General features: G+C 43.5%; 1 protein-coding gene across 2 annotated transcripts in view; it reads right to left on the reverse strand.

The window, feature by feature from the left end:
- Window positions 1–25,431, reverse strand: part of COLQ (collagen like tail subunit of asymmetric acetylcholinesterase) — a 62,514-nt gene that overhangs the window by 16,345 nt on the left and 20,738 nt on the right. For both annotated transcript variants that reach the window (XM_029070720.2, XM_029070722.1), the window contains exons 2-12: window positions 19,726–19,838; window positions 18,209–18,310; window positions 14,929–14,973; window positions 14,608–14,634; window positions 12,340–12,402; window positions 10,343–10,405; window positions 7,170–7,196; window positions 6,066–6,110; window positions 5,859–5,894; window positions 4,170–4,250; window positions 1,190–1,277 (exon numbers count right to left, since the gene is read on the reverse strand). In XM_029070720.2, the coding sequence (XP_028926553.1) occupies window positions 1,190–1,277; window positions 4,170–4,250; window positions 5,859–5,894; window positions 6,066–6,110; window positions 7,170–7,196; window positions 10,343–10,405; window positions 12,340–12,402; window positions 14,608–14,634; window positions 14,929–14,973; window positions 18,209–18,310; window positions 19,726–19,838 (690 nt within the window). The remainder of the gene's footprint in view (window positions 1–1,189; window positions 1,278–4,169; window positions 4,251–5,858; window positions 5,895–6,065; window positions 6,111–7,169; window positions 7,197–10,342; window positions 10,406–12,339; window positions 12,403–14,607; window positions 14,635–14,928; window positions 14,974–18,208; window positions 18,311–19,725; window positions 19,839–25,431) is intronic.

Here is a 25,431-nt window from a genome sequence, read left to right on the forward strand (position 1 = left end):
AGGGAGGAAGGGAGGAGGGGAAAGGCGAGGCCTTCAATAGTTTGTTTCTAAATTTAAACTTGTAATTCTTACGGAATTTCCCTCCATAGCTGCCGCTCCACAGGAAAGTACCCTAGAAGAAACTGGCTTTGAGTGAAAAATTTCTGAGCATCAAGGTTAAATTTAGGAAATGAATAAGTTCCTCAAAACTACAGTCTTTCTCTACATCTTATTGTCATCCACAGGGAAGACAGAGTGTAGCCTGCCTGCTCCCCAGATAATGAATCATTCCCACTTCAACAAAAACCCTGTTCTGGGCCCAAAAAACAGAAAGAGAAGAAACCTTTGCAAGGTCTGGCAAATGGCCTAAAATTCTTCACGTCAACTTTTACTTCCTGTTTTCCTCCTCTTTCATGCAGCTGTCAGAGTGGCCTCGGTTCTACCTGACATTTTCATGTTGAGCCGTGTTGAAGGATGAAAACTCACAGATCCCTTTTATCCCCCCTCCCACAGACTCCCTAATTAATCCATTTGCCCAGCTTGCACTGTAGTTTTTTTTAAGGTCAGATTCTCACCTTCCATTGAGATGCCAATTTTCAGTTACTCAGAGTCATGGGGAAATAGAGAGCAAGGTGAACTGCAGTGCCCAGAGAATCTAGAAACCCCATTTAGCCCCTAGTCTCACTCTCCTCCGCTCATAGACCTTTTTATAAGAGCACCTAACAAGAAGCTAACTGTTCGGAGTTTCACCTCTTCTCCAGCCCGCCCACATATAAAGGTGCTCGTGAGCTGTAAAATAGTCCAAAACTACGAAGCAGAGGGGAGAAAGAGGAATTAGCGGAGGGCTTTGAGAAACCAGTAACTAGATAATCAGCTCCAGAATAACTGAAAATTGATCAGCACTGAGTCTTTTGAACTCAGTTAAAGCTGTAACATGCTCTAAATTAGAGTGATAGAAATTTTAAGAGGACAAACCCTCTCACGAGAATTAAACAAGATGCTAATCATGCTCACAGACCCAATTCACTGGAAAAAAGAGCCCCCGGCTGAGATGGGCTCTCTGGTATACTTTTTGCTTATAAATGGGAGCAGGTAGAGGGGCTGGGAAACATGCTTTCAGTTAGTACCTATTTATTGCACCCAACCGGTCCTCTGAATGAATGCTAGTCAGCTAGAGAGAAGCAGTTGAGGCAATCTCTGGGGCTCTTACCGGAAACCGAGGGTCCCGGGGGACCGGGTTGTCCAGAAGGTCCGGGTCGTCCAGGTGGACCCATGATTCCCGAATCTCCTTTCTGACCCTGGCACAGAAAAACACAACAATAATGTGTGGCTGGCCCTGAGGCTGTCTCACAGAATGTGGGCAGGGAATGTGTCTGTCTATAGTTGTATTGTATTCCCAAATGCTTAGTACAGTTCTCTGCACATAGTAAGTGCTCAACAAATATGACTGAATGAATGATTGAAATGAACGAACAGAATGCTCCCTATACACATCAGACTAGCACATTTCATGCACTGTGCAGCAGGAATTTGGTTTTCCCCAATGAAGAGAGAAACCAAAGCAAAGAGAAAAAAATGTGTACATCTTTTTCTGAGGACAGGTTTACATTAGAAAAAATATCTAGATTACTTGGGGTATGTATCCATTATCAAGCCATTTCAGGGGAAAGTGCTTTATTGGACTGAATTACCCAGGAAATTCTCTAATATAGGCTTGGTCTCAGTCAGAAGCTACCTCTTTATATTAGGCCACACATGCTCTCTTCCTCACCTCTATTAGATTCATACAGTGAAGGTCCCAAGGCAGTTTAATTCTTCAGACTGAGGAAAGGACACAGAAGGTGCTACGACATTAAGTCAGAGGAAAAGATGCCACTTTTGTTTCCTTTTCCTAAATTTATGCCCGAGTTTTGTAGAAATGATTGTAGTGCCAGTCAATCAATGATACTTATTGAGTGCTCACTGTGTGTGCAGAACACTATACTAAGCCCTTGGGATAGTACAATATGAACTGATAGACATATTCCCTGCCCACAAAGAGGGGAGGTACTAAAATAAAATACGGATAGGAGAAGTGGCAGAGTATAAGGATATGTTCCTAAATGCTGTGGGGCTGAGGGTGGGGTGAATATCATTAATAATCTCCCTGACAACTTTACAACAGATGAACAGAAGGGGTAACAAGAAAAAACCCAAGGAACTTTCAGTAGATGCATCTTTCAATGACATAACAATAAAAATGACAGCAAGGTGAAAGAAGGACATTGAAATTTGGCCCTCATTTTATTGTTTGCTTTCCACAAAGGGTAATCATTACGTTAGTCATTGTGTTCTAAAGATGCCTCCACTCGAAATAGTGTCTTCCTTCTGCCCCAGAAGGTGGGAGCTCTTGACCGTAGGTTTCCTTTCCCATGATATAGCCCCAGCCATGAGAAATGCCTAACTGTCCTCGTTTGTTTATTGTGACCCAAACCAGGACTGTGATTTCTAGTCCACCATCCTCAGCCCTCTATTGCCAAATTTCTTCTTTGGCAGGCTTGTCCTCAAGGCAAAATTTCACCTTCTTGGCATCCCCAGAGCCACCTCTTCAAGGGTCTTTCACCAAACATGGTTGTGTCGGTCTTCATCAACCACAATGGGGATTGGTTAATTGGGGCCACTTCCCTTGCTCCAGGGCTTTATAGAAAAGGCTTACTTCAACTCAACCAGGGAGTGGTGAGGCCGCCCCTTGACAACTTCCAAGGCTGTCTGCCTTGGACTGGAGATTGCCCTTGAGACTCGGCACTGACTGAAGCAGTTGATGAGATAATCAAGACGAGAGCGCCAGGGGAGTGGAAGTCACACCTTCTTAATTTAGCTGCTCTGCAAGCCTTTTTTAAATCAGGGATGTCTACTGGATCAGAGGACGGGAAGTTGCAGAAAACTAGCCTCCCTTCTTAAGCAAACAGCAACCCCAGCTACGATTTAATGCGAATACTTTTTTTTTCCAAAGTGGTAACCGGTGGCATCTGTTTTCGCAGGGCTCATATACCCTGAGTTGTTTTCCAGGAAATGAATTTCCAGCAATGAAAGTATTTGAAAGGGAAGAGAGCTATCTTCATAGAGTGATGTAAATGTAATGATCTGCTTGGAGGCAGGATGTCCCTTCAGCTCCTGCATTCTATGATTTGGAAATTATTATGGATCTGTTTAAACTGTCTTTGAAATCAGTGTAATATATAGATACAACCGAGCTGGCTCAAGGGCATCTTCAAGAAAACTCTCTCCTCTCTGCACTTTTCATCTCCAAAGAATTCCAGACCAAAAAGAAAATCCATGCATAGGTTATGTCCTTTGAAGAATCTTCTCGGTTGGGAGGGGTTGGATGTTCCCCAGACAAGAACCTATAATTAGGTTTGTTGCTTTTTCTTATTAACCCTGGATTCTGTCTCCCATACTCCATACCCACTGCAGCTTTAAAAGAACAAATTTGGAAATGGAGCTCCAGCTGTTCCATACGTACAAAGTATCAGGAAATGACCTTCTCCACTCAGGCATATTTCCTCATGCAAAATAAATTACTGATGACCCAGAAAAGGGACAAAATAACAAACTCTAATGGAAAGGCTGGGATAAAACCTCAGATCTCTGTTCTGTAATCACAACCCTCCTTTTCCCTGACCACTCTCCTAATGAGCACCAAAACCATGCTGATGCATACAAAGGCACCATCTCCAAGTCAAACTGGTAGATTATAAGATTCCTAATGGAGCTGATGGGAGAGGAGGGAGGATTCTACCCTCTACAATGCATGTTAGTTTTTTAGGGGGTTTCTTTAGTTCTGCAGTGCATTATAGTTCCGCAGTGAATATAAGCACTGGCCCATGTTCTTGGAGTCTTTAAGGAATCAGACGGGCCTTGAAGAAATTAGCTAAGCAAAACTAAAGATTGCATATCATTAAAGTCACTGTGTGGCCCAGTCAATCAATGGCATTTTTTGAGCACTTACTATGAGCAGGACATTGTACTAAGCAACTGGGAAAGAACAATACCATAGAGATGGCAGGCATGATCCTTGCCCACAAGGAGCTTACACTCTAACACCTAATAATAACAGACCCAGGAACGGAACCAATTATACAGGGAACTACTATCACAACACCGCTGAGGAGAGGACAGCTTGGGGGGAAGAAAAAACACAGAACCCTTACCTGCTTGCCTCGTTTTCCCGGTCTTCCTGTAGGCCCTCTGTGACCTGAAACACCAGGCTCACCCTTTGGACCCATTTCTCCCTGGAAAGAAGGTGAGGGAAGGAAGAAAGAAATCAGAACTAGAACAGAAAGGTGATATCTATCCAGTTTAATAGCACAGTAGCTGTCCTAGGGAAAGGAGGCTAAGGAAAGTATCAAGTGTCAAGTAGGGAGAGTGAGGGAATTAGTAAATGTGGGCAGAGAGAGTGAAGGACAGATCTTTCTAAACAAAAGAGTTCTTGAAAGTCTGAGTGGATAAGTCTATTAAGTAGAGGAAAAATTGGAGCTGTATTTAGTAAAGCAACACTGGGCTAATTCTAGGAAACAACCTGGCCTTGAATCTATTTTTTTTTTTATTTTATTTATTTTTTTTAAGCGCTTACTATGTGCAGAGCACTGTTCTAAGCGCTGGGGTAGACACAGGGGAATTGGGTTGTCCCACGTGGGGCTCACAGTCTTCATCCCCATTTTACAGATGAGGGAACTAAGGCACAGAGAAGTTAAGTGACTTTCCCACAGTCACACAGCTGACAAGTGGCAGAGCTGGGATTCGAACTCACGAGCCCTGACTCTCCAAAGCCCGTGCTCTTTCCACTGCGCCACGCAGTGCTGGGTATTTTAAAACCCAGACTGAGCCTACTCCAGGCAATTAACGGAGGAGCCCTTTATAAGAGGTGTGGATGGTCACACAATGTGTCCGAAACTCATCTGGAAATAATCTGTTTTGCTGTAAAGAGAAATAAGTAATGAAGATTATGTCTGCAAGAAAGGAGGTCCTTCACTGCCAGAAACAATTAATGCTTTTTTGATTTAATTTGTCTTTCAAGACTCAATTATGGAGATGAAATGCAATCCTGCTTTAAAGGAGTCTGTCACAGAAGAGAAAGAAAATAATTCACTTTCCCAATAATAATAATAAGACATCTAAAGTTGAATTGTCATTCTATAGAAATGTTATGGCACTTCCTGAGCTTTTGGTTCCACAGGGTTGCATAGATTGAAGGACCGAATCACATTTAAGATAGCTTCAAAAATCCCTTGAATGAGCCAGAACAGTGTTATGACAACGTTTATGTCAATGTTGACATAGTGGAATATGATCCAAACCACATAAACGTGGCTCAGCGGAAAGAGCACGGGCTTTGGAGTCAGAGGTCATGGGTTCGAATCCTGGCTCGGCCACTTGTCAGCTGTGACTTTGGGCAAGTCACTTAACTTCTCGGTGCCTCAGTTACCTCATCTGTAAAATGGGGATGAAGACTGTGAGCCCCACGTGGGACAACCTGATTCCCCTGTGTCTACCCCAGTGCTTAGAACAGTGCTCGGAACACAGTAAGTGCTTAACAAATACCAACATTATTATTATAAAGCCTTTGAATGTATTTTTACAGACAGAGGTTCACCGATAAAAGTTGAAAAACTAAAATAGAAAGTATGCTCTCCAGCAACAGAAAATTGGAAGTGTTTCTACTAAGATTTCCTGGGCATGAGGTGAAGATTATTATGTCTAAAATTAAATGGAGAGTTTCCATTCTCAGTCCCCTGAAACTCTGGGCACTGAAATTCAGATTTGGACAGGATATAAACTGTTAGAAACATCTCACCCCTCACTTAAGATCCTTCACCTGGATAGTACATTCAGATGCTTACCTTCTGACCCAGCATTCCCGGGAGTCCTGGGAAGCCCTGCCAACAAAAACAAACAAAAACTATAAGCACCTCCAGGAATGACCCGGTGGAGCCAGTGGTCTGCTTCACTTGGCCAGTTATAAAAGACTGAGGCTGCTTCGTCATCTTCTCTCATCCTTGTGTTGGGCCCTGATATTTCCATGAATGTGGACATGACAGAAATCTTACCTTTTCTCCTTTTGGGCCTGATGCACCTCTTTCACCTCTGGAGCCCTGTGAAGAAACCACAGAATAGAAGTGCTGCATCAATCCTGTGGGAAGTAGTTTCTGAGTTGTGTGAGTGTGAGGGTCCAAGGAGGGAAGTCCTGCCCACAGAATGAAGATGGGGGGTGAGATTTCCAAAATTTGGGAAGAGAAAATCCTTTGCCTCCTTATAAAGGAAGCTAGTGGCTGCTACATAGAGCCTGAGGGCCTGGAACATGGAGGAGGTCATTTTGAATGTCAAGAACCACTGATACAAAGGAAATAATTCTTATAATACACTTTGATCATGCCTGACTATCCATCATGCCCTTTAAGAACCCTCCTAAAGGCCCAGATGGCCAGAGGCTTTATTCTGCCACTAACCATGAGAATCAGTGTGGTCTGGTGGCTAGTGGCTAGATAATGGGCCTGACAGTCAGAAGGACTGGGTTCTAATCCCAGCTCTGCCACTTGACTGTTGTGTGACCTTGAGCAAGTCGCTTAACTTCTCTGGGCCTCAGTTACCTTATCTGTAAAATGGGGATTAAGACTGTGAGCCCCATGTGGGACAGGGACTGTGTTCACCTGAATAACCTGTACCTTCCCCAGCGCTTAATACAGTGCCTGGCACATAGTAAGAGCTAACAAATACCTTAAAAAAACCCTAAAACACAGTTCTTTTTATTCTAAGACTACCTTCAGACTAAGAATACATTGTATAGTCCTTCTGCTTAATGTAATTCAATGACTACTACTTACGACCCTTCCTAATTATCATAACAATAATTGTAGTATTTGTTAAATTCTTATCATGAGCCAAGCACTGTACTAAGTGCTGGGGTAAGTTCAAAACAATCCAATCAGATTGTTCCACATGGGACTCACAGTCTCCCACCTACACTGATTTACTTCCCCTCATTAGTCTGAGTCACTTTAGTCAGAGCTACTGAAGGTCAGTAGTGTAGAATGGGTACATTTCCCAGATAATAGCTTAATTCTCGTGGCTATTAATAATGAAACTGTCTCATAGTAGGGTTTTAGGGTCTGGATCAACTAGACATTAATGAACCATACTGCTGGAGCACACACCTTTTCTCCTCTGGTTCCAGGAAAACCCTGAAATAAAATGAAAAACACTTTTACAATACATTCTGCCTAGTCTTTATGATCAAAACAGTCACCCACAATCTATGGATTCAAAGAGGGGAAAACCTCTGTTTCAATACATTCCCAAGGATTTCATTGCCGAGCACATGGCGGTAATACATGAAAATTCAAAGATCAATCAATCGATAGCATTTATCAAGCACTGACTGTGTGCAGAGCACTGTACTAAGCACTTGGGAGAGTACAAGGATGAGCTCATACAAGTGGAGAACTAAAGCTGCCCTAAGTAGCATGCTATTTTCTTTGCTCTTCAAATCCCTGGAAAGGAGCCTTCTCTCATCACTTTGATTCCACAGGACTTGGGCTATCGGAAAAGAGGAGAGTAGTCTTTTTTTGCCCCACTGTAAACTTGTGCATTTTTATTTGAAATCAGGTTTGTCTGGCTCATGAGAATATGAGGTTATAAGGTTGACCCTTCAGAAAGGAGCTCAGGGAGATACATCCAATAGCCATTTTCAAAACCTCTTTCAAAAAACAAAAGCAGAAATACGTGGAGGCTTGTTGTAGTAGAATCATGCAGTCAGTACACCTTAGCAACAATTTGTTCTCTCTGATTCATTGCTTGAAGGGAGGAAAGCAGAGTTTAAAGCAAAGTTAAGTCTATGGATTATGTCAACAGCAGTTGCTTTCCTCTGTCACTATTACTACTATTACTATTTTCTTTGCCCTCCTTTAAAACTTCATTTCATGTTCTTTATCAATTTTGTCTTCGTGAACTGCTTTAGACCAGCGCTTAGAACAGTGCTTTGCACATTGTAAGAGCTTAACAAATGCCATCATTATTATTATTATAAAGAGTAGTTGATATCATCCCTGTGGTGTTCCACATAGGTTGATATTAGGGATTCAAGAGAAGAATTTCCCTATTTGTCTCTGATTACAGTAGAGTCCAGTATTCCAGCCACTTTAGAGAAAGGTAGCCAAAGGAGAATACTAATTTAAAGACACTTTGTGGGATGAGAGTATAATAATATTGTAATAGATATGGTATTTAATAAGTACATACTATGTGCTAAACACTCAGATACAAGATAATCCCATCAAAAACAGTCCCTGCAGCCTGCAGGGCTCACAGTCTAAGAGGTAAGGTGAGCAGGTGTCCTATCTTTTGCTGTCGGCAAGGAACATATCTACCAATTGTTATATTGTACTCTCTCAAGCGCTTAGTACTGTGCTGTGCACACAGTAAATGCTCAATAAACACCACTGATTGATCTCCATTTTATAGATGAGGAAACTGAGGTACAGAGAGGTTAAGTGGCTTTCATTTGTGTGCATCATTTCCCTCCTCCCCCCCTTTACTCAGTGAAATCGGACTGCTTCATTACCTTGCTAGATAAAATGTGAGGCAAGTGGGATCAAAGAAAAACTTTTCACCATTACCTTTAAAGGACTCCATCACCTTGTCCCCTCCTACCTTACCTCGCTACTTTCTCTCTACAACCCAGCCCACACAGTTAGCCCCATTAATGCTAACCTCGTCACTGTTCCTCGATCTCGCTTAACTCGTCACTGAGCCCTAGCCCCTGTCCTGCCTCTGGTCTGGAACTCTCTCCCTCCTCAAATATGACACACAGATACTCCTGCCCCCCCGTTCAAAGCCTTATTGAAGGCACATCTCTTCCATGAGGCCTTCCCAGACTAAGTCCCTCCTTTCCTCTTCTCCCACTCCCTTCTGCATCTACCTGACTGGTTCATTCAATCATTCATTCAATCGTATTTATTGAGCACTTACAGTGCAGAGCACTGTACTAGGTGCTTGGAAAGTACAATACAGCAATAAGGAGAGACGATCCCTGCCCACAACGGGCTTCCCCGCTCCCAACACCACAGTACTTATGTGCCTATCTGTAATTTATTTGTACTGATGTCTGTCTCTCCTCTCTGGCCTGTAAGCTTGTTGGGAGCAAGGGAATGTGTCTGTTTATTGCTGTACTGTACTCTCCCAAACACTTAGTACAGTGCTCTGCACACAGTAAGCGCTCAATAAATAAGATTGAAAAAATCAGGGTATCATTGTCTTCTCTCACTTCCTACTTTCACCTTCCACACACTCTAATGCCTTCACTTTGCACCAAATCAAGTCGATAAGACAAAGGTTAGTAAGTTCAGCAGGCTCGCTGTTCAATTTATACATGTGGCAGGAGAAAATCCTCTTGGTCTCCAAGGTTGGGCAGGCAGTGTCACCAATAGGACCCAGATGAAGATAGTAAACAACCTGAAGTTCACGAGGGAGAGATCGCACCTATTATTTCAAAGTTCATACACGAGGTATCTCTTACCCAGTAGACAAAACGGAGCCAAAAAGGACCACAGTTTAGTTCCAGATCCGATAAGTTCAGCACCACCCAAGCCTACCGCATCTTGGTGTCAAGTGTTTTTACTTGCACAACTAATTTTTTATTATATATGGTAATGGAGGTCAAGGAAATATGAATAATTAAAGTCCGCAGCCAATATTTTGAACCATCGCCTTCAATCGTATGCTTTTAAAATACTAAAATTGATTGGTTTGAGTTCTTCTCTTTTATTCTCTGATGGAGGCTCCAAGGAGCAGTGACCAAAAAGTGGGCCTAAGGAGAAGAAGTAAAGGGGAGAAGAAGTAAAGGTCTGGATATTTTAGTAACTGGGTAATAAAGAGTCACATGAGGCACCATCAAGAGACAGTCTGGACCTTGCCCAGATTGCACACAGCTACATAAGTAGCTATTCCAACCTGGACTGCCATCTCCCTAACAACTGCAAAGCTGGGATGTGAAGTTGGTTCCATGAATTCAGCTTTTAAAATTAACCTCTTTGCCATGACCCCAAACGGTTCGGGGATCATTTGCCAGGGCATGGAATGTAAAGCCAACAAAGCAGTCCCAATCCCGTCATGGGAATTTCTGTTTTAGCTGAGATGGAAAAACCAGGCTAGAAGAGGTATATTCTCTCTCGCCCTCCATATTTTGTAACAGTTTAGGAGACGGTAGAAATCTCCAGAGTCTTTGGCTCAGCCCAGGTTTCGCAGCCCAAAGCAGCAAGATATGTGGAAATCAGAGAACCAGAAGGTTACAAAAAGTCAAGATTGGCAACTATGATCTGTGCTAACTAACCTTGGAGCCCATCGGTCCCCTGGTTCCTGGTAGTCCCATCAATCCCAGATCCCCTTTTTCACCCTGAGACAGAAAGGCAGTGAAAGAGAGAATTACAACTCCTGAAAGTTTCAAAACATCAGTTCACATCAACCCCATGTAAAGCCCTTCTTTTCCAATTCCCAAGCTCAGCCTCCCCTTTGCATGTTTTTTTTTTAGCTTTGATGGAGGTAACAAACTTCAGTTCTTGCTCAAAAATGCATATTTGGGAAGAATCCAGAGTAAACTGAGTCCAGCTTACGAGTCCCCTATTTGCAATGATATTTGGGCCTTGAATTGGACTTATATACACATCCACAATTTATTTTTATGTATGTCTCCCCCTTCTAGACTGTAAAGACCTGGTGGGGAGGGAATGTGTTTCCCAACTAGGTTGTACTGTACTCTCTCATGCACTTATACAGTGCTCTGCACACAGTAAGCGCTCAATAGCAGCGTGGCTCAGTGGAAAGAGCCCAGGCTTGGGAGTCAGAGGTCATGGGTTCGAATTCCCGCTCTGCCACTTGTCAGCTGGGTGACTGTGGGCAAGTCACTTCACTTCTTTGGGCCTCAGTTCCCTCATCTGTAAAATGGGGATGAAGACTGTGAGCCTCACCTGGGACAACCTGATTACCCTGTATCTACTCCAGCTCTGCACATAGTAAGCCCTTAAGAAATACCAATATTATTAATAAATACCACTGATTAACTGTTAGAAATGCTTAAGCATTCTCTCAAGGGACCATTTCTTCATTCTCTTCCTGCATAATAACAAGCAGGTTTTCTTCCCTCTCAACCTTGGAAGTTATTATGACTGGTAGAGGTTTAAATCAGCTAGGCATCTGCTATCTACCTACTTCCTCCAGTATACATCCATTCTCCTGAGATGAGGGACAGACACGGCCAATTTAAAGTCTGCACGGGAGATCCCGGAGCAAGTTTCCCTCTTTTTTTCTTAGTGATATTTTTAAGCACTTTACTGTACAAAGCGCTGAGGGAAATACAAGATAATTGGGTCGGACTACATCCCTCATAGGGCTCACAGTCTTAATCCCCATTTTACAGATGAGGTAACTAGAGCACAGAGAAATTAAGTGACTTGCCCAGAGTCACACAGCAGAGAAGTGGCAGAGCCAGGATTAGTACCCAGAGGGAAGGTTCACTATAGCCACACACACCTCCTTCCGTCTCCTGGCTGTTTCTTTAGCTGAGACCAGTGCTGCAGTAGAAGAATTGGGGGCAGGGAGATGTGTTTTCAACCAGCCACTGTGTTAGGCCCAGGCACCCTAGAGAGGGACCTGCTGACGGTTAATGGACTCTAATGGCCGTGTTGGAAAAGTCCAGGAAATGTTCTATGAAGAAAAGTCCCAGAACCATTGACTTCTGGGCCTGAGTTTGGCTGTGAGACAGCAGAGGTAATAACTTCAATAATGGTCGTTCTGAAGGGCTGGGCTAGAGGGCACTGACGCCTTCTCCACCACCCATCTTTTTCTAGCCCAGATGTTTTTTTCTCTTCCAAATGCTTCTTTTTCATTTCATTGTTTACTGCGTACTTATTACGTGTCTGTCATCTCCCACACTGACATCATTATTATCAACACTTATTGAGCCTTTAGACCCTAAACTCACTGTGGGCAGGGAATGTGACTGCTTAATGTTATATTGTACTTTCCCAAGCACTTAGTACAATGCTCTGCATACAGAAAGTGCTCAATAAATACAATTGAATGAATCTGCTAGTTTGGAAACATACCACAGTAGCGAAAGATAGGATCCCTGCCTGCAAGGAGCTGTCAATCTAATGATAAGAGAGAATGTTGCTCCTCTGATGACCCGCACTAAAGCAGTCTGGCAAACAACACTGAAGTCGGAATGCTGTATTTTCAAAATGTTGCCCAACTCTATATTTTCCTGAGCCCCTAAAAAACATCATACTTGGCATCCTGAAGCGATACAACGAGGAGCAGTTTAACTCTTACCTCAGGTCCAGTTGCGCCAACCGGTCCAGGCACGCCAGGATCCCCCGGAGGACCAGGCCTACCCTTTACAGATGAAGAGCAAGTGTTAGGACACCAGATATGTGACGTGGAGGAAGAGAGCACTGCCTTCGAGCAGAACCTTAAAGTGGGTCCCCAAACCTGGACAGCTCACAAGGGTTTTGAGTGGATGAAAGGAAGTTTACCCAAAATGTACTAGCTTGATGCCATGCCTGATTTTTCAGCTTGACCCTGGAAAAAGTCAGTCTGCCTATTCGTGAGACACTGCTCAGGCTTAGGATCCAAAGCAACTAGATAAAGGACAGTCTAGACCCAATTTTCGAGTTAGCACTTAAAGACTAGTACCTATAGGGTGCCACTTCTTAATCTTTCTCTTGATTCATTATCATAATTTCTTCCTCTTTATTCCACCCACTATGATGAGGCCAGGAAAAGAGGAAGAGGGGAAAAGAGGGTCAAAATCTCCAGGGGGACCACAGTTTAGCAAAATCAACAGAACTGAGTTTTTATTGGCTATGGAGCACTGAACTAAATGCAGAGAAGCAGCGTGGCTCAGTGGAAAGAGCCCGGGCTTGGGAGTCAGAGGTCATGGGTTCTAATCCCGGCTCAGCCACTTGTCAGCTGTGTGACTTTGGGCAAGTCACTTAACTTCTCTGTGCCTTAGTTCCCTCATCTGTAAAATGGGGATTGACTGTGAGCCCCACGTGGGACAACCTGATCACCTTGTATCCCCCCAGCGCTTAGAATAGTGCTTTGCACATAGTAAGCGCTTAACAAATTCCAGCATTATTATTGGGAGAGTATAATAGCAATAACAGACCTCTGCTCTTAAGGACCTTACAATCTAGTAGTATAACTAAAATGAATTATGGGAAGGAGAAAGAAATGGAGTATAAATATACATATATAAATGTTACAGGTGGGTGATGGAGTAAGGTTTCTACGCCAGGCCCGTTACTTAAATATTCTCTCCAGAGACAGAGACAGTTATATATGTTGTCAAGGACCAGGAAAGAATCTCTCCTGATTTATACCCCTGATTTATAGTCCTATGATAGGCATCGGAAATTGGATAACAGAGCAGTACTTTCAGACAGTCACTTTTCCTTAGGGGGACCCCCGCTCTCCCGACACACACTGCCCCATGCCCGCTTTCTGGCTTAGGGCTTCAGCTACATTTTCCAGTCCCTGAGCATATCACAAAGCCTGTGAGTAGGGAGATGGATCGGTCCTGATTTTTCTGCTTCCTTCCTCTCATCTTGAGGTTCCACCAAGCCTGAAGCTCATGTACCATAAAGCTGCTCTAGATTCTAGGTCTGCAGGAGGTGCAAAGTGGAAAGGGATGGCATGCAACGTTCCTTATCTGCTCCTGGGGCACAAGGGGCAATGGTCATGTGTGATAGATGGCTTCATGGTTGGGAGCCTCTGTGTTGTCTCTAACCAACAACAGAATGTTTCAAAACACAAGGAGCAGCCACTGAACACTGGTGACATCATATTGCAGAGGTCTGGGTTGACTGTCGTTGAAAATAAATCAGTCTGAGTGAAGCAGTTGGCATGGAGGAAATCACTTGAACTATGGACCTTTGGGCACGACCCTTCGAGAAGTACATCAACCCTCCCATCACCAAGCCTGAGCCCTTAGGGAGCGTCTGCTTTTCAGTGTCAGATCCCACCTATCACGGTCATAAACTCTCTGTTGTCTGCCGGTCGTTCGCTGATTTGCTTCTGATTTTAATGAGCTTCCACGGTGAGTCTGGAAGTCTTGATTATGTCTGTCGGTTAGGTTTGTTGATTAGGTCTGTTGGTGAACTCAGCTTCTTGCTGGCAGACCGAACACTCCATGTCAGGGTGCTGACCAAACTCCAAGTGAACTGACAGTCACTTAATGCCACTAATTTTTTTTAATGCACCTGGTTTTCTCTGAGCTGCATGAGGGTTATATGTAAAGGGATGGAGTTAACTGAAAATCCAGTCTTAGATCAGGAGAGGGCTATATAAGACCCTGGGCTGAATCTGAGGAATTTCTCCTGGCCCTTGTACCACTTGGGAGGGAGAAATCAGCAAGCAATTCCCAGGTGGCACTGGCTTACGGCAGAGGGGTAGGGAGGCCTTGGCACTGCCCTACCGATGGCACGGATGCTGTTATGACATCAGAAACATCATCCCAGCAGTGCCAGAAATAATAACCCAACCTCTGGCTTCAATACAAGTCACTGGTATTAAATGGACAAAGAATAATGGCCATACCTTTCTTCCTGGTCTGCCCAACTCCCCCTGCCAAAGAAAAGGACAGGTCAGAGAAAGGAAAATTCAGTGGGAGAAGCAGTTCAAGAAGGAGTATGCTTGGCAGTGGAGCTGCAAAAGACTGGATTTAACGGTCCTGCTTAGCCTGAGCTAGCTCAAGGAGTTTTGACAACTTCCTTGAATCCAGCAGGGTCAAAGTATAAAATGAGTAGCTTTGAGGGGCTGTGGAAGGTAAACTTGTCCATCCTCTGCCCTGAAACCAACTTAACTGTTAAATTTGCTATTTTGAAGGAAAGTCTGAGAGAACAAAACAGAAACACTTACCTTTTCCCCTTTTGGTCCGACAGTACCAGGAATCCCCTGTGGGCCCTACATGATGAGAAAATGAGTTGAGACTGAATTATATAATCAATTCAGGCCCTCAGTGAAGGAGGGGCAACATATGGCAGGGCAGTCATGATACAAGCAAAACATTGGCACCAAGAAATATCACCCAAGCATCATAAAGATAAATCAGTGATTTTCCTCCTTTTCTGAACTTTCTCTCAAAGAATCAGGCTGCCAATCTGGGAGGCCAGTTGAATTGTCTCTTTAGTAAGGATCACTTTTAAAGAGGTCCAACTGTTCAAGTTTCATATCATTCAGCTATGAGCCTTGAACAGAAAGAAGTATGCTTATTAAGTTAGTCTCGGAGAGTGAACCACTTTCCAGATTTGGTACCTTAAAACTACCCAGGGAGTTAAGTTAAAAGGGCAGGAATTGGAACTTGTAATGGCCTGGAAGGAATGGGAGGAAAAATAAAGGGTGGTTACAGGAATGAGCACTGGGAACAGTTGAACTGCCTCCTTTGTCAAGAAACTGGGAATAGCCCCTTGGAAAGAAGGGCAGGCAACAGCCCAATTGTATATTTCAGAGGGAAGTCTAAAGAATTGACCTGAAGTTTTGAAAAGGAAGTACTTGTCAAGGATGGAGATGGAATCAGGGAAGGGAAAAGACAGAGAAATGGACTCTCAGAAGGCTTGAAAAGAGATGCAAACTCTCAAAAGAACACTGAAGAATCTAAAGCAGGTAAATCCATTCAGGGTCAGGGGATATACAACTCCGAGAACAAGGTTGTGGAACAGGGAAAGAGAAGATGGAATGAGGGAAGAAGGGAAGAGGAGATTGGAAAATAAGAGAGGGGCTACGGGGAGAAAGATTAAGAGGGAGTCATGGAAGAAGAGTTGTGAAATGGGAAAACGTGCAGTTCATTCATTCAATCGTATTTATTAAGCACTTGCTGTGTGCAGAGCACTGTACTAAGTGCTTGGGAGAGTACGGTACAACAATAACAGTCACAGTCTCTGTCCACAACGAGCTTACAGTCTGTAGGATGTTTGCCCTGTTTGGATGTATTTGTCTCTTCATGAAAATGCATCTAATTTTTGGGACAAATCATGACATTTTCCTTTTCTGAGAAATAAAGGTCAGTTTTTGTGGAAAATAATTGCTGAGCAAGATTCATTTTTAGATTGATGTAGCTAGAGAGCAAATTCATGTCACTTCACATATGGTGTAATTCCAATCCATTACCAACAGTTAGTTAAACATTTTTAGGCCCTTAACTAAATGTTCAGTGCACGATTATCCCAGCCACTTGTTAACTTAGAAGGAACCTGGGAATACTTTTTCTGTCTTAGTCAAGAGTTCTAAACACTCAGGTCAGTAATCAATCCACATAAAACCCTCAATCTCTAGAACCTACAGGCCAAAATCATTAAATATTATTTAAAACCGCATTATCTATTTTCTGAGTAATTGTAGATGGGTTTAATTTAAGCTTCTACAGGAGCTTTGGGAAATCGGGAACCACTAAAGGGAAATTCAGAAGCTTTCCAAACATCATTAGAGACAAAAGCTACCCAAGTCAATCTAATCCAGTAGCTATATGCCTATTTGTCCTAAGCAAAAACTGTTTGATGTACAATTATACTGTCCATAATCCTGAACCAAGCCTTAACCTGTTCAATTAAAGTGAAGGAAAAAGGGATACGGAGAAGGCTCAGCTGAAACACTGTGCAGTGCATCAATTTGACTTATTTTAAGGTCCTGCAGATCACAAATGCCACAAGCTGACTAGTCTTATCTTTGAGTTTTTCGTCTCCCCAAAACAGCACTCCATTCTGCATGGCTCTATCAGAAAAAAAATATGGACATTAGGTCTTCTCCCCTTGATTTTGAAAATATGAGCCTTTTAAAACATGCCGACCAGCAGCTCAAAACCATTTCAAGCAGTATGTTGCTCCATATCCATATGTTTGAAAGATGTTCTATCAACCACTTGTTTCTAAATGTTGAATGACTAATATCACTTTCTCTCTGAGCACTGCAGACCACTGATAAAGTCCTCTTGGAGTACATAAGGAATTAAGTTTGAGCTCCCCCCAAACTCTTATCCATCTCACTGTGGTGAGGCAGTGAAACAGCCACAAGAAGGGGAAGACTTGCTGGGGCTATGCCATCAGGGATGAAGGTTTCTGGTTTCAGAACCTTCTATGGTGTTTCAAATGGGCGGCAAAGTCCACAGCAGACACTGGGGAGGCTATCCAGGCCACCTTCTTGTCTGTGGAGCTACAGGCCAGGATTGTCTCTATTCTAAAATCATTTTGGAATGACCAAATGAGTTATGCTTGCAAAGTACAAACAAAAATTTTCCATGTGCTTGACTCATGCCTACCTATTCATCTGTTGAATCTGCTGTTAAACACAACCTGCAGGGATACAGAAAGGGTGCGTGTCACCGCATAAACCACTATCACTATATTCAATTCCTTCGCTCTGGTCCTCGGTGTCAGAGTCTTTATGAATGGAAAAGGTTCATCTCTGGTCATTTAGGATAGGAGATCAGATCATCATCATCATCATCATCATCACCAGCAAGAAATTAAATGGAGAGCAACTTATGCCAGGATGCTGAGGCCCTGGCATACATAGCCAAAGGCCAGGGACATGCTAGGAGGTGCTCTTTAGGCTTTTCCAGCCTGATATTTTGAGCTGATGCTTGGGTCCATTAGGTTTTCTGAATTAGGGTTTTGATTCCTCTTCTGCCTCGGAGAACAAGCACACAGCCTTGAGCTAAGGGGATGGCTGGGACTCATTTAAAAGTCCTTTCTCTCAGGCAGCTATGTTCTGCGCCTGAACCCTGGAGGATACTTCCCTCAAACTGTTAGTCTCTCACAAGTAAGTTAAAGATGTTTGAGCTGGGAACCTGTGACAGCAAGTTTGGGGATATATCACCTATAGGGCTTAGGATCTCTCTCCTCCTAACTGTAGTTTCTCTCTCTGTGAAGTGAGATAGACTTTCTGAGCTCCCTGGCTCCTTCTTGGAAACACTAAGGGTCTCTCCTGCCAGGAACCTTTCAAAAGAAAGTTCGGAGCAAATTATCTCAAAGACAATCAAAGAATACAATTATGGCTAAGCCTGGGCAACAGCTGTAGATGGGAAGCCGGGAAATGCAAAGATAAAGTCTTTAAGGCATATTATTTAAATTGGCAAGGAGCAATTTTGTTTTCGGAGAGGTTGTGAACAGAGAAAAGCAAGAGAAAATAAGTTGAGGATTCTAACCTGGGGGCCAGGAGGTCCAGGTGGGCCACGTGATCCTTGGATACATGAAGATTGTATAGTCTGGAGCTCCTTACGTAAGTTTTTCATGTCTAGGGCAAGCAGCTTCAAAAAAAGCCCCCCCGAAAAAAACAGTTCATAAGAATGCAGGTCAGACACTGGGGAGAGAAGCAGCAGCCGCTACCCATTACCCTGACTTCCTCAAAGTGCTTGCCCTCTCAGCCACGCTGAACACACCAGCTTGCAGTGTAGGAGTTCATATTCTTCTAAAATATTTAAAAATGAACATTTGGGGGAAGTCAAGAAGCTCTCACTGGACACACTTTACTCTCTGGCCCGGGGGTGGGTAACCATCAATGGGGAAATTAAAATTTTTCTGAAAGATTTTTGCACTTATATGCAAAATGTATTCACATTACATAGCATACTCTATGTAATGCTGCAGGCTCAGCTGAAGAGACTGCGTGTGTCCAGCCAGGAGATTGTGTAGTCATTCAAGTCCATTTAGACCAGTTTCTTCCACAGGGCGCTGACTCCTCCAGAGGAGTCTCAGTGAAATGCAGAGGGGAAGGATAAAGGGATAACAGATACAGAGTTCTGAAAATCCATTTGGTGGAGGCTGCAGTAAATTATTAGCTATATAAATGGTATGAAACTCACTCCTCTACTCATGGATTCTCCCTCCCAGCCTTCCAAACCTGCTGCAGTGACAAAACCAAGACAAACTGGGAGGGAAAAGCATAATATAGGGAGAGCCAAATTATCCTTTGCCTCTAACAAATAAGAAAAGACGATGCAACACAAGGCTCTCGTAAAACCGTGGAAAGCACTGGAGTGTACTTCTTTGTAAAAGAGGGGTTGATTCCCATCTGCTCTATTTTTCACTTCTGCACCAGTCTGATCAGCCTGCAAAACACACAAACCCTCTCCCCTTCTCTCCCATTACCCCAAGTGATTCCAACTTCATCAAACACACACTATTACCAGCCTAATTACTGAAAAGACGAATTTCATCAAAGAGAATGGGTAAAGGGGAGAATTTGGACTACCAGTCCGCTCAATCATATTTATTGGGCGCTTCTGTGTGCAAAGCACTGTACTAAGCACTTGGGAGAATAAAATATAACAGAGTTGGTAGACAAGTTTCCTGCCCACAAGGAGCTGTTCATATTTTAGGGCAAAGAAAAAGAACAGGAGGAAAACTGTTTGGGGGTGAAGCTCAATAAATGGAAAGTGGTAAGTAGACTTCAGTATTTTAAATGAGCTTGACATAATTCTTTATAAGGTAAATTGAGAGCTTAGAGTATTTGCCTGCAGTAGAAAAAAACATTTGGTAGAAGGCATTTCTTAAAGTTACTGGAGAAGGGATGTCAACTAGGAGTTCTAATCCTAATGTTCATGGTGAGTCCATACTCTGAAAAGTTAGCATCACTGGAATATTACTAGCAGCAAAGGACCCAGAGGAAAGGATAAAAGGCTGGAGTATGAAAACATAATTTACTCAATCCTGAAATACTCACAGAGTCCCTGCCCCCTCTGAAAAATGGAGGAGGAAACAGCGGCGGTGGAGGAGGAATCATCAGACAGCATTCTTTATGACTGCCACGTTTCTTCTCTTCCAAGCCAGGAAGGGCTAGTCAAAGAAAACAGTCATATATTGATGTCAGGCCTACCTGGGTGGAATGAAGGGGATGGAACAAGAAGACAATGGGCTCCAATTTCACATCTCTTACAAGAAAAGGAAAGTAGGGTGGCCTAGTGGAAAGAGCATGGGCCTGGGAGACAGAGGACCTGGGTTCTAATCCCTGCTCTGCAAGTTGCCTGCTGTGTGATGCTGGGCAAGTCACTTAAATTCTCTATGTCTCAGTTTCCTCAACTGCATAATGACGATTCAAAGCCTGTTCTCCCTCCTACTTGGACTGTAACTCCCACCTGGGAAAGGAACTGTGTCCGACCTAATTAATTTGTATCTACCCCAGGGCTTAGAACAGTGCTTGATACATAATAGCGCTTAAATAACATTTTTAAAAAGACAATCCTGCCAGGGAGTGTAAAATTTTGCCTGTTTCTTAGATTCTAAGTCCTTGAAGGTACTATCTGTGGGCTTGGATTTGTTGTACAGAGCAATGAGCATCCTGTAAAGTCTTAATAAGTGTTAATTATGCATAACAAAAGTGTGAAAAATCCAGAGGCATTTTATGCATCCTGTTCTAAGTGGGTAAACTGGGTGAGAAATGCTCCAGCAGTTCCCTTGCTTTCTTGTCCATGTGAGTTGGAGACTTGATGGCTTCTTTTGCGTGGAAAGGTGAAAGTTTAGGAAGCAAAGAAACAACAATCCCTTTAAAGTACTGAGTCCGGTCTCCCCAATAACTCTCCAGGTTTGGTGCAAAGCCATGGGGATGGAGGATGGAAGGAAGAGAGAAAGGAGGAAAGGAGGAAAAGCAGATTTAGCAAAGAGCGGAGGAGCAAAGAGAGTCATTGCGAGTTTCACTTCTGAAACCCATTTCCTGAGCAGCCATTTAAAGATCTGGGAGGTAGAAACACCGGTGTGGCTAATTTGCATCTGTTACAATTTATCCATTTTCCAGTCCATATTTAGCCGCAAGCTTTTCCCTTCTTCCCACAGAGTATGTCCCCAGCAGAAGAAATGATCCCGAATAATCAAAAATGGCTCCCCACACATCAGCGGGATTATTACGTCAAAAATCAAAAAATTGATCTGGAGGATAAAATAGAAGTGGCCAAATGGCAGTCGCAATCAGCACGTGGCTCCTCTTCTTCACTTGCAGTACTTCATTTGCTTAACCATTCTGGCTAAGGGCATTTCTTTCCAACCATGGCTTTTGGTCATATTATGTTTTTAGTTTGTGTGTGTCTTTAGTTTATGACGCTTGGCCACCTATGCCAGAAAATATGAATATTTGAGTGTCTGTGCTATGTCATTACTCCGCTGGTCACTTTTTTCCCCTATCCCTTTCCCTTGGAGCCCCCCCACCCCCCTGCCATTCCACTGTCCCCCATCCCCCATGCTCATGCCAGTGTCCCTCTGCTTCATTTTCAGCAGGCTAATGTCATCTATTTCTGCAGGGGCTAAAACCACAGAGAGGTTTGTTTTTAGCACTGTCTAGTTTATTTGCAGTTCATCCCAGCTCAGAATATTTCCACCAGGTGGACACAGTTGAAAACAACCACCATCCATCAACTGAGCTAGGTCTTCATTTCTCCGTTTCAGATTTAACCTTGGCGGATATAGCTTGAGGCTGTGTTTCTGTCTGTGAGTTCCATTTTACCTCAGTAATATCATTCTGATTCTTGGGATTCCAACAGATAACCCACAACTGTGTTGTCTAAATTACATCATCTTTTTAGTCAAGTTAGACCTGCTCCAGTACCCTCTGCCATGGAAACTTTGCAAAATCAGGGCTTTTCAAGTTACCCTGACATCAGCAAAGTAAAAGACATAATCACACCGAGCAGTATCAACTTCTTATTATTAATAATGGTAAGTGTATTTAAGTTGCACAGGAAGAAATAGAGCCCAATATTGAGGAAATAACTCACTCCACTGCCCAGTCTTATTATTAATAATGGTAAGTGTATTTAAGTTGCACAGGAAGAAATAGAGCCCAATATTGAGGAAATAACTCACTCCACTGCCCAGGGGGCAATGTGGGGAGAAGGATGGGACTTGGGAACAGAAGACTAGGTACCTAACCCTCACTGCTATGCAAACCACTGAACAGCAATGCAGTCAGGGCACCCAGTGAAAATTAAAAGCCAGAAATAATTGAGAAAAGCAAAACGTAGGTATCGGTGAGTGCTACTAGAAGAGTGGCTGAATCGATCAATCAATGACATTTATTGAGCTCTTACAGTGTGCAGAGCACTTGGGAGATTATAATCTAACAGAGTTGCTAGACCCATTCCCTGCCTACAAAGAGCTTATAATCTAGAGGGTGAAGAGAGAAATTATGAATACATCTAAACTCACAATTTTGACTATGGAGGGCTGATTATCACATTTGTGGATTATTCTACCTGTGGATTATTCAACTGCTTTGTTTCACTTTCTGATTAATAATGATTTCATTATTTTTTGGCTCCTCAGCAGACACTTGGCAGGGCAAGAGAAAGAACTTCAAATCTGGCAGTGGGGCTTCAAGTAAAGGTTTGCTAATGTGGGTGAGGAGCTATGGCTTGATTAAAACTGGGTTTTTGGATTGTCTGTGGATTTATTTCATCCAAGCTACTCTGCGCTTCCAAAATACAGTTATGTGAGAATAGTCTACAATGTTCCATTCATCTCAAGCCCCCTCCATTAATGTTAGTTAGAGAAAAACCAGAACTGCATGTCAGAGAGAGAGAGAAGTAAATCTCCCAGATGAGGGAATCAGATATGTGTGGTTCAGAAAGATTTCCGACCTCACATTGCTAGGGTTCGGGGCCGCAGACCACGGTAAGGGGCTGCTAACCTTTTGGCTCAAATTACAAGAAGATCGGGTGGCAAGGGCTAACTTTGCTCCCCTTCAACACAAGGATAACCAGTGAAATTGAACGGGTTTAAAAACATGACAGTGAGGCTCTAAATCTTGTAGGTAGAGCCTTTCAAATCAAAATAGTATATACAACTTTACAATAAAGCCAGTCATAACAAAAGCCTATAGAGCAGCAGTTTCCGGCCCAGCAAGGGAGGAAACACCTTCCATACGTGAGGAATATTTTTAGACCAGTTGGTCCCAACAATGGCCAAATAAAAACACAATTTCACTGACGCACCATTTCTAATAAAGTAATCCCTTCAGGTTAAAAGCCACAAGAACAGGATCAATTTCCTGAGAATCTTGTTTTTGTCGCTTCTTTACCACCCCCACCTCCTCTCCACACACACATAACTCACCCAAACAAGTTGAATAGCACAGCAATCCAGAAATGGTGAAGAGATGAGAAGGCCTGAAGGACCTAGCTGTCATAGTGGGACCAGCACGCTAAGAACAGACCCTGCAAGATGAGCTGAGGGGGAGTGATTAGTTGTACTGTTGAGTGCTGAAAGTTCAGGATGTGTTATGCTCTTGGGGGTGGGCACAAGCCAATCCAGTCTTAAATATCACTTCTGCACCAGATAGCGCCGGGCCACGGGATAGTATGGGGCTCCTCCATGCAGGAACTGGCAAGCAGCCTGACCTTATCGAAAGCAAAACACTGCAAGTATTATATTAGGGGAAGGACCCTAAGGGGAGGAAACTCTAAACTTTCTGCATTAATAAGGACAGTCATTTCTTCATTAGTAGGAGTATTAATATTTGAGCTTACACTGGGTACAAGGCAGTGTTCAAAACAAAGATGTAACCCATTCCCTGCCATCAAAGAGCTTGTGCTCTAATAGAGGGAGACAGACATAAAACTACCACAAATAAGAATAATCCAGATAAATACCGAAGTATACAATGAAATAAATATATAAACACAAGTGCCTATAATAAGTATGAATAAATAAGTGTTAATAAGTGCTTATACAAACCTGGGATGCTGGGAATTAATTGAGAAAGACTTGCTGGAGGAAGTGGGATTTCAAGAGGAGTTGGAATGGTTGAGGGGGGGGGAAGAGGGCTGTGGTCCATCAGATTTGGGAAGTTCATTCATTCAGTTATTTATTGAGCACTTACTGTACGCAGAGTACTGTACTAAGCACTTGGGAGAGTACAAGACAACAACAGTCTCTAGACTGTGAGTTGTGGGTAGGGAATGTTACTGTTTATTGTTGTATTGTACTTTCCCAAGTGCTTAGTACAATGCTCTGCACACAGCAAGCGCTTAAAAAATACGATTGAATAAATAATCAATTAAGAGACACATTCCCTGCCCATAACGAGCTTACAGTCTGCGGGGGCGGTGGGTGGGTGGGAAACAGACATTAATATAAATAAATAAATTACAGCTATGTACATAAGTGCTGTGGGGCTGTGAGGCATGGGTGAAAAAAGGGAGCAAGTCAGGGCAATGCAGAAGAGAGTGGGAGGCTTAGTCAAGGAAGGTCTCCTGGAGTTGTGCCTTCAATTCGGCTTTTAAGGTGGGGGGAGTAATTGTCTACCGTATTTGAGGAGGGAGAGTGTTCCAGGCAAGAGGCAGAATGTAAAAGAGGGATAAGTGGCAAGATAGGTGAGACCAAGATTCAGTGAGGAGGTCACCATTAGGGGAGTGAAGTGTGTGGCTGGGTTGAGGTAGGAGAGTAGTGAGGAGAGGTACGAGAGGACGAGGTTACGGACTGCTTTAAAGTCAATGGTGAGGAGTTCTTGTTGGATGTGGAGGTGGATGGGCAACCACTAGAGTCTTTTGAGGAGTGGGGTGACATGTCCTGAAAGTTTTTGTGGAAAAATGATCTGGGGAGCAGAGTGAAGTATGGACCGGAGAGGGGAGAGGCAGGGGGCTGGGAGGTCAGCAACGAGGCTGATGCACTAATCCGGGGAGGAAAGGATGAGTGATTGTATTAACACGGTAGCAGTTTGGATGGAGAGGAAAGGCCGGATTTTAGCGATGTTGGAAAGGTGGGACTGACAGGATTTAGTGATGGATTGAATATGTGGGTTGAATGAGAGAGAAGAGTCAAGGATATTGCCAAGGTTGATGGCCTGTGAGGCAGGAAGGATGGTGGTGCCGCCTTTAGAGAAAGTGATGGGGAGGACAGGGTTTCATTTCTGTTTTGGACATGTTAAGCTTGAGGTGCCGGGAGGTTATAATAATGTTGGTATTTGTTAAGCGCTTACTACGTGCAGAGCACTGCTCTAAGCACTGGGGTAGATACAGGGTAATCAGGTTGTCCCACGTGAGGCTCACAGTTAATCCCCATTTTACAGACGAGGTAACTGAGGCACAGAGAAATGAAGTGACTTGCCCACAGTCACACAGCTGACAAGTGGCAGAGCCGGGAGTTGAACTCATGACCTCTGACTCCGAAGCCCAGGCTCTTTCCACTGAACCACGTTATCCAAGTAGAGATGTTTTGAAGGCAAGAGGAAATGCGAGACTGCAGAGAGGGAGAGAGATTAGGGCTGGCAATGTAGATTTGGGGATCATCCGCATAGCGGTGGTAGTTGAAGCCATGGGCGCGAATGAGTTCTCCAAGGGAGTGGGTGTAGATGGAGAATAGAAGGGGACCCAGAACTGAACCTTGAGGGATGCCCCCACTTAGGGAGTGGGAGGCAGAGTAGGAGCCCGTGAAGAAGACTGAG

Source organism: Ornithorhynchus anatinus, chromosome 8, assembly GCF_004115215.2.
Source record: "Ornithorhynchus anatinus isolate Pmale09 chromosome 8, mOrnAna1.pri.v4, whole genome shotgun sequence".
Classification (NCBI taxonomy): Eukaryota; Metazoa; Chordata; class Mammalia; order Monotremata; family Ornithorhynchidae; genus Ornithorhynchus; species Ornithorhynchus anatinus.